We start from the raw sequence: 9828 nt of genomic DNA on the forward strand, positions 1-9828 counted from the left end.
TCCTTCAATCTTATATCATAACCTTTTTCTAAAAGTTGTCCCAAACTCAAAATATTATTTTTCATTGCGGGAACATAATAGACATCGGAAATATAGTTATGTTTTCCATTTTTTAGTTGAATGAGGATATTACCTTTCCCTAGCACCGGTATCTTTGAGGAGTCACCGAACTTTACACATCCTTTCACACTTTCATTCACTTCAACAAACAATTCTCTTTTTCCACAAATATGATTACTTGCACCGGTGTCGAAATACCAAGTGTTTGTTTGTGATTCGTCAAAACCATCACAAGAAAATAACAATGTAGGATCAACATTAATTTCTACTTCATCTTCAACAAGGTTTGATTCTTCCTTAACTTGATTTTTATACCAACATTCATTACTATAATGCCCGAGCTTGTGACAATTATAACATTCAATATCCCTTTTGTCTCTACCTTGGCTATTATAAGCTCTAGTAAAGTTTCCTCTACCTCTTCCTCTTGGTTCATTTGTTCTTCCTCTATTAAAAAAATTTCTTCCTCTTTGGTTTCCAAAGCCTCTTCTACCATTATCATAAGCTCTACCATAACTCTCATAGCCTCTTTCTTTTTGGGGTGTATATTGTTTTTCTTCTAAAGTGAGTTTTGCTTGAAGTACTTGATCAACCGAACAATTTGAAGAGGTTGCGACATTTCTATTCACCCTTTGCTCATGGATTTGCAATGTTCCCATCAATTCATCTACCGTCATGGATTCCAAATCTTTTGATTCTTCAACGATAATAACCACATTATCAAATTTAGGTGTCAAAGACCGTAAAATCTTCTCCATCACCCGAACATCATCACATTTTTCACCACACCTTTTCATTTCGTTAACATTAGACAATACTCTTGAAACATAATCGGAGACAAGTTCTCCTTCATTCATACTCAATCTTTCAAATTCACCACGCAAAATTTGGAGACGAACCTTTACCACTTTATCAACTCCTCTAAATGAATTCTTGAGAATATTCCAAGCCTCTTTTGATGATTTTGCTTCGGACACTTTTTCAAATGTAGGACTATCAATTCCTTGATAGATAAGAAATAAGGCTTTTTTATCCATCTTTCTTGAGTCTTTAAGAACACACTTTTGTACATCATTCATAAAACTCTCTTCTTCTTGAGTTGGTTCTACATAACCATTTTGAACAATATCCCACAAATCTTGAGATCCCAATAATACACTCATTTGAATACACCAATGTTCATAGTTCTCTTTAGTTAACCTAGGTATTTGAGGTTGTATCATATTTGACATTTTCTTAAAAGATCCCCAAAAATTTCACAAACCCTAGATCTTAAAAAAGTTGAAAAAGCTTGAATTGATAAACTAATATGACTCTGATACCAATTTGTTGGAGATTAGAGGTATAGATACTTCAATACACTCAAATAAACTCAAAAGATTCACATCAACATACTTTCATATAATAAAGCTTCTTTAGATCTACACAATCTCATAAAACAAGAGACACAAAGTTTTGTCACAATATTAAACTAGATATTGAAATTAGTTCTTACCTTAAGCACAATATTCATACTAGATCTATGTCTTCTTCTACAAGTTTCTTGTATACTATTCTCCTTTTACTTTCTCTCTCTAGATTGTTCTTGAACTTGACTAAGAAATGAACTCTCTACACCCTTTTAATTAATTTCATGAGGCTTTTACTTTTTTACCCCTTCTAGTTTGGTAAACCATTTACTCAAACCCACACTTTTATATTGGGCCCAAACCCAAATTTGGTTTAAAAGCCCCCTTTTCAACAAGTTTGACCATGGAAAAAGTTCCATTAAATCATCCATTTTCTATTTCTTTCTCCCTCAAAAAAACAGATCAAACTTTAGATCAAAAGGGACAGGGAGAGAGATTTAAGAATCACTTGGATATTGTAACTTAACACAAACTGCCCATATTCTAAGTTAACACAAACACCAAAAATATACATGAGTACATATATTAATTCTCTTACTCTAGAGATAGAGAAGACTGGTATAATGAAGCAAGAAGCTAATTTTTTTACTTGAAACATGCATTGAAATTAATTTGAAAACCAAAAAAATATTAGAGAATTCACACATTCAAAGAACATAAGAATACATGGGTCTCTTGGCTAGAGTGAGAGAGAGAGATATAATAGTAACACTATAAAAATCAAACTGAGCTTTCTCTCCATCTAAACTTACCTGCAAAAATCAAAATTATCAATCCCATGCCAAAGAGAGGAGAGGGTTTAGAGAGAGATTAGTTCAACAGTGGATCGATAGGAAGAACTGTGTATTAGACCCCAATAATAATCCGAAATTGCATTAAATTTGCAGAAGCAATCAAGACTAAAAATTGTAGATTTAGTTTTAGAAGAGAAGGAAACGAAGAGAATATTGATTGTTGGGATTTTAGTGGTTAGCTGGAAACCGAATGCTCAAACCATTTCCGCCTTTTCTTTCATTTTCAAAAAGGGAGATTAATGACCTAAATACCCTTCCATCTTAAGTCTATTTACATAAGTAAATCTTCAATATGGCGATTGGATTTAATCGAATAAAAAAAACGGACGGGCAGATGAGATAATATAACCGCAAGAGATTTAACGTGATACAGAAAGTAGAGAGAAGCGATGTGCAGTGGTTACTTATGGTTATTATAACGGTTTTGGTACAGAAAAATAATAAGTTTTGACACTATTACCCTTCCATTTTGAGTCGATTTACACGAACATGAACTATATCATCCGTGGGATTTGATCTCTGTCAAAATCTCAACAGAAATGAATGGCCAGACTTATCTCCTAAATAACTGACTGAGTTGTTTTAATATAGTAGATTGACTCTACTTTTAAAAAAGAATTCATCCAAATATAATGCGGCCAAGCAAAATTTTTTTTTGACTAAGTGAAACCATATTTCATTCATAAGTGATACAATCACTTTACAAGGATGATAATTTATTCCTTTGAAAACTACATGAAAGTTACATAGGTTCAAATGTAAAGTGCCTCATGAAGGGAAAGGAATTGACTAGACACGGACATAAAGATTCTATAGATCGAAAATTAAAGACCCTAAAGGTCGACAAAAAGATCCTATAGATCGTGAATAAAAGACCCTAAAGGTCGACAAAATATAACTAAGACTGAAAGTGCCCCAGCCGAGAGAATCGCCGCCGCCATTACCAAGAAGTCGCAACCACCACTGAGGAACCCCGAAATTTATTGAACTAAATATAGTGAAATACTAAATAACCTTTCTCTTCTACCTTTCTCCGCACCACCACCACCGCCACGAAACACACCACCAAAAACACTACCATTGCTAAACACTACAGACCACACCACCACCACAAAGCCCACCACCACCACCATTAATCACAACCCTCTTCTCCACCACCACACCACCACCATCACCATTAACCACATCCCTCTTCTTCATTGCTCCATGCCACCACCACCACACCACCACTGAATCACAGAACCCACTACCACCACTAACCCCCAGAGTCGTGGCTGAGAATTTGAAGGTCCAGTGTCAAACTTTACAAGAAACCCTCTTGTATGATAACAGAGAGTTAAAAAACACTATGATAGCATAAAGTTAAATTGTTGACGAAACCAAACTTGTTGTATGAGGTTTCTGAATGATCGCTTCAATTATTTATTTATTTTTTATATGCAAGCATCATACCAACTAAGTAATTAGATTCTTAGTTGCTTAAAGAAAACATAATAAATGTTAACCACAATAGTTGAAACATGTTGTTAATTAAGTATCATCTCGCGAATTAATGCTCTTAAGGAGCCATATCAGGACAATTTCCCCTTGGAATCACCTAATACACATTTTTGTTTTCTTCTTTAATAACTAATGAGACGGTTAGAAAGTTACAATTTAAAAATAATTGTAACGTTATAAAAATAATTACAAAGTTATTAATCTTGATATCTTTCTCCTCTTAAATAATAAAAATATAAGGTACTTTGTCCCAAAGTTCAAATATCCCTAGAAATATGAAAACAGAACAAATTATAAGCCCCTAGAATATTTGATTTGTACTAATTAAACAATTAAAAAACAATATAAAATTGGAAGCTGAGAAACTAAAACCGGTCGGTCAATTTTCTGACCGACGACCTTCAAATATTTAAAAGAAAAATTAATTTTTTTCCCTCTCCTCTCTCCCTAGATCTGTTCTTGAACAAACCTTCAATGGTCTGTTCTTGAACAAACCTTCAATGGTCTGTTCTTGAACAAACCTTCAATGGTCTGTTCTTGAACGGGTCTTCTCTCTCTCTCTAGAGCGAGACAGAGAGAGGAGAGGAAAAAAAAATTTATTTTTAGAGAGAGAAAGAGATGAAAAAAATTAATATTTTTTTTAAATGTATGAAGGTCGCCGGCCGAAAAATTGGTCGGCCGGCGACCTTTGTCGGAGAAAGACGATGAGGTGGCGAGAAGATGAGGTGGCAGAGAGAGGTGATGAGATGGAAGAGAGAGAAATATTGACTGGTTAACGATGTTATAACGGTGAGCGAAAAAGGGGGCTATCTAGGAATTTTTGATAAAGTAAGGGACAAGGCAGGAAACTGGTCACAAAGTTGGGGGCTATTTAGGAAATAACCATTTAAAATTCTTCCGCTCGAGAATTAGGGGGTGTAGTAATCAGGACTTTTTTTTTTTTCAGCAAAAGTTCATATATAAACATAAAGTTACATTGTTCGGCCTCGGATTACAATAAAGTAAAACATATAAGGACTAAAATGTAGCAAATTTAACGTCTAAAGGGCTAAAACAACAACTTGGTTTTAGTTCGGTAGTAAAGCAGAAGCCGCCAAATTGTGTGCCTCCAAATTACAATGTCTCGGACAGTAGCTGAATGTGACTTGGATATTAGAAACCCTAATACGTAGGTTATTTAGAGCCGTTGAGATGCGCCAAGGTACTTCCATATCAACCGTCGAGATTAAATCTAGGGCAACTTTTGCATCTCCCTCAATTATAAAAGCAGTCAATCCCAAGTCTGCCGCTAACTCCATCCCAACTTTGAAGCCATTCATCTCGCTATCTAGGGCAGAAATAGGATGTATTCTTCTCGATTTTGTTCCTAAAATGACTCCATTAGAGTCTCTTGCAATGGCACCGCATGATGCTTCCTCTGGTTTAAACGAGCCGTCGAAATTTATCTTTATCTCTCCTGTTGAAGGAGGACACCATTGTTGTACCTGCATGAAATTGTTAGAAGGTTGGAGTTCATTAAAATTTGGGAGATACCTCATGGTTTGCTTCATACGCCACCAGCATCGATTTAGATCCGGGTTATGGTTGCGAAAGTATTTTTCATTTCTTTCCTTCCACCATTCCCACATCAGGTGAGTAATCTCAAACCAGACTTTGTTGTTGTTTGTTTCATCCAATAAGATCTTCTTAAGGTAGATTTTAGGATCCATTTTAATCTCTGCTACCTCTATTATTCCAGATAATCTCACTAACTCTTGAAATTTTGGGCAATCTGAAAACAAATGATGAATTGTTTCGATTTCTCCTTCTTCACACAGTAGACAATTTTGAGGTATATTCATAACTCTTTTCCCAATATTGTTGAGTGTTGGTAATCCATCATGAATGATCTTCCAAATAAAGGTTTGAATCCGAGGTATCATCTTACTTTGTTTACAAAACTTTTTCCATGGAAAATTTTGAATGGCTTCTGGGAGTTCTGGGTTAATTTTAATTTCCTCATAATAAGACTTGGTTGTGAATTTTCCTGTTGGTGTTTGTTTCCAAATCATTCTATCTCTTTGATAAGTCTGTGGGAGTTGAATACTTACAATAGCCTGTGTGGTTGTAGCATCAAAGTATGTTGAAATCAGGACTTATGTTGACATTCGTAGACTTCATGTCGATGCACATTTGGCAATAGAGGGTATATGGACTTTCATGGATTCTCGTTGTCATTTTACCTAGCATTTTTATTGGCATTATATAAGCCATCATGGATTTTCATTGACAATTTTCATTGAAATTGTACGGGTTGACTTTCATGGATTTCAAGTAAATGAAAATGTAATATATTGTGATGAAGTGATTAATAACCCATATGAAGGGAAAATGGGTATTTGGGTTTATGATAGGCCTAAAATTAGGTCTTTCCCCAAGTGTAGGGGTCAAGTTATAGTATTTATAATAAGATCGAGTATCGTTCCAAAGGACAAGCTATTTTACCTAAATCTCGAATTAAAACCCCCTTTCAAATTTTTGATTTGATTTGGAAACTACTTAAAGAAAGAAAACAATACTAATAGACTAATAAGAATGAAATCAAGGTGAGAAAAAGGATCTAGGGATTTCGATTTCACCACATAAATGAACTACTTAAGACAAGCATTCAATCAACAAATCACTTTTTGTTTATAACTCAAAACCTAGCTTAATGAACTAATTAGGTTTCGGATAATATTCTTTAATAACACAATTCAAAATCAAGAATATTTGATTGACTATCATATAAAACTAAATTCCTACACTATCATTCATTATCTAAAAGGCATATCTCATCTAATAATTCAATAAAAGCATGAAATATCTAATTATAATGCATGAATGATAATAAGGTTATAGAATCAACATGAAATGACAATCAATAGGCATTGAAGCTCAATATAAGGATTCATTGATTTATAACATATCTCAAAATAAGCCCAAATATGGGCTTCCTCTACACCCTAGATACAAATTTAGCTACTCATGGAATCTAAAGTAATATTCATTGAATTTATAAAGTAAATGGAATTACAAAAGATTCCATGAGTAGCTAAATTTGTATCTAGGGTGTAGAGGAAACCTATATTTGGGCTTATTTTGAGATATATTATAAATCAATGAATCCTTATATTGAGCTTCAATGCCTATTGATTGTCATTTCATGTTGATTCTATAACTTTATTATCATTCATGCATTATAATTAGATATTTCATGCTTTTATTGAATTATTAGATGAGATATGCCTTTTAGATAATGAATGATAGTGTAGGAATTTAGTTTTATATGATAGTCAATCATATATTCTTGATTTTGAATTGTGTTATTAAAGAATATTATCCGAAACCTAATTAGTTCATTAAGCTAGGTTTTGAGTTATAAACAAAAAGTGATTTGTTGATTGAATGCTTGTCTTAAGTAGTCCATTTATGTGGTGAAATCGAAATCCCTAGATTTTTTTTCTCATCTTGATTTCATTCTTATTAGTCTATTACTATTGTTTTCTTTCTTTAAGTAGTTTCCAAATCAAACCAAAAATTCGAAGGGGGTTTTTAATTTGAGATTTAGGTAAAATAGCTTGTCCTTTGGAACGATACTCGATCTTATTTTAAATACTATAACTTGACCCCTACACTTGGGGAATAGACCTATTTTAGGCTTATCAAGTTTTTGGCGCCGCTGCCGGGGATAAGTTTAATTTTATTTTCAATCTTGAATTGGTTTTTATTTTTATTTTTGTCTATTTTGATTACTTTGACTTGTTTTTCCTTTCCTTGTGTAGATTCACAAAGGAGCTAAAGGGAGGGAACATCAAGAAGGAGGACATCAAAGAAGACCTTTTTAGTTATTTTAGTACTTTATTTTTATTTTGGTGAGAGAGTGTTATAACTTTTTTGTATTTCTTTATTTTTGTTGTTTTGTAATAAGGCCTTTATTGTTTTGACCCTAAATTGGAGGGCATTTAATTTTGTAACCGAAACTAAGAAGCCTCGGGTTCGCACACTTGCGGGAAGAGTGGCCCGGGTCGTCTACAAAGGTCGTCGTTCGTCTTGAACGGGAGGTAACTTCTAGATCACCCACGAATCTCCTGTAAGTGGGTACTTGTGATGTTTTTGCTTGCCTAATTGATTGTCGAACTGTTAGTTTAATTATCATATTAGTAAGGGCATTAACCCATTACAAGATAGGAGTCGGATTTCATCACCGGTCTCTTGCCCATTTAGGTAACAACATTGCGCGATCCCAAGCCTCACTTAAAATTAAAAATCGATTTAGACATTGGCCAAAGGGTAACGAGCTTATAGGACATTCTTGACAAATCTCGAACTTGATTAGTATTTGGAGTTTTCCCAGGAAGAGGGAACGATCCAAGAACACAATTCTTGATCGTTGTACTGTGACGGAGTAACTCCTCATAAGAATCATAGTTCAAGTTTTGGTAAGAAGTAGAAGCTGTCTAGATCAATTTTTAGGTGAAAAAGACTACCCAGCCGTCTAGATTGTGTCTAGGTTGCTTGGTGGAGTCAGCTTGCTTGCTTCGTTGTTTTCCTTAGGATCTTCGTAGTTTCCTTACTCCTTTTATTTTCAAAAACAAGTTTTCAAAAGAGTCCCATGTCTTGTCTTTTGGTTTATGCCCCCTAGGTTGCGTGATAAGAGAGGTCGTTTTGTTAAAGAGTCTGATTTGAGTATTTTACTTGAAAACCTTTCTTTAAACAAGTCTATGGAGGATCACGTTGATCAAGCTAGGGTCGAGGATCAACTTATGACTCTCAAAAACTACATGCATCCGGCTAGAGTTAGCCAACCATCATGCATTAGACTACCCCCGACTAACACTTACTTCGAGTTAAAGTCGGGAATCATCAATATACTTCCGGTGTTTCGTGGTTTAGAGAACGAGAACGCTTACTATCATGTTAGGGAATTTGAGGACGTTTGTAAGACCATGAACGTCCCTAACTCGATTGATACAGTTAGATTAAGGTTGTTCCCTTTTTCTCTAAAGGATAAAGCAAAGTCGTGGTTGTATGCCTTACAACCTGAGTCTATTTCTACTTGGGCAGAACTTAGTGGTGTCTTTCTAGAAAAATTCTTTCCCAAGCATAAAACTAGAGCTTTAAGGCAGAGTTTGCTTAATTTCGAGCAACTCCAAGGAGAATCTCTCTACTCCTATATTGAGAGATTCAAAGATATTCTTCTAGAGTGTCCACATCATGGGTTCGAAAAAATGAAACTAGTCCAACTGTTGTATGAAGGACTAGATTATCCCACCACCTCCATGATCGAGTCATTCTGTAATGGCGGATTCTCCAACAAATCCGCCGATGAGGCCATGGATTTTCTTGAGGAACTAGCCGCACAATCCCAACAATGGGAAACTTCTAGAGAACCTATCACTAGGGCAAAGCCTAATCCAACTAAAGGCGGGATTTATAGGATCGATGATTATGAGTCCAAACTTGACGCCATTACCAGAAGGTTGGAAGCCTTAGTGATGAATCAACCTAAAACCTTCACGGAGGATCCCACTCATGTCATGAGTGTTGGAAATGAACCCATCTCTTACCCATGTTCTGTCTGTGGAGACCCTACTCATACGGGGAACAAATGTGCCTTATTCTTTGAGTCTGCTAACAAAGAACAAGCTCATGCTCTCTATCAAAACTCTAGGCAAGACAATCGTCAGAAGTATGATCCTTTCTCTAACGCGTATAATCCAAGCTGGAGAAATCATCCCGATCTCTCTTGGTCTAAAGGTCAATACTAGAGTCAGCCTAGTAGTTCTATGAACCCTCATGGGTTTAATGCACCTAGCAACCCTTATGCTCAGCCCAGTGTCCAACATCCACCAGAAAAGAAGACATCATTAGTGGACACCATGCATATGCTAGCTCAGAACCAGGACAGGTTAACTAAGAACCATGAGGAATTTCAGGAATCCACCCGTCAATCTTTGACTAGGATAGAATCATCTACCCGTCAATCTTTGACTAAGCTAGAAACATCTACCCAACAATCTTTGACTAAGCTAGAAACCCAAATA

At 35.3% G+C, this 9828-nt stretch overlaps 1 protein-coding gene across 1 annotated transcript; it reads left to right on the forward strand.

The window, feature by feature from the left end:
• Nucleotides 1-8505: 8505 nt before the first annotated feature.
• LOC147568637 (uncharacterized) lies at nt 8506-9552 on the forward strand. Its single transcript, XM_086660521.1, has one exon. It carries the CDS (start codon nt 8506-8508, stop codon nt 9550-9552), a length of 1047 nt encoding a protein of 348 aa, XP_086516647.1.
• Nucleotides 9553-9828: the final 276 nt, after the last annotated feature.

This window comes from Eschscholzia californica, unplaced genomic scaffold (genome assembly GCF_041429995.1).
Source record: "Eschscholzia californica isolate CP2 unplaced genomic scaffold, dmEscCali1.0.p SCAF_1, whole genome shotgun sequence".
Classification (NCBI taxonomy): Eukaryota; Viridiplantae; Streptophyta; class Magnoliopsida; order Ranunculales; family Papaveraceae; genus Eschscholzia; species Eschscholzia californica.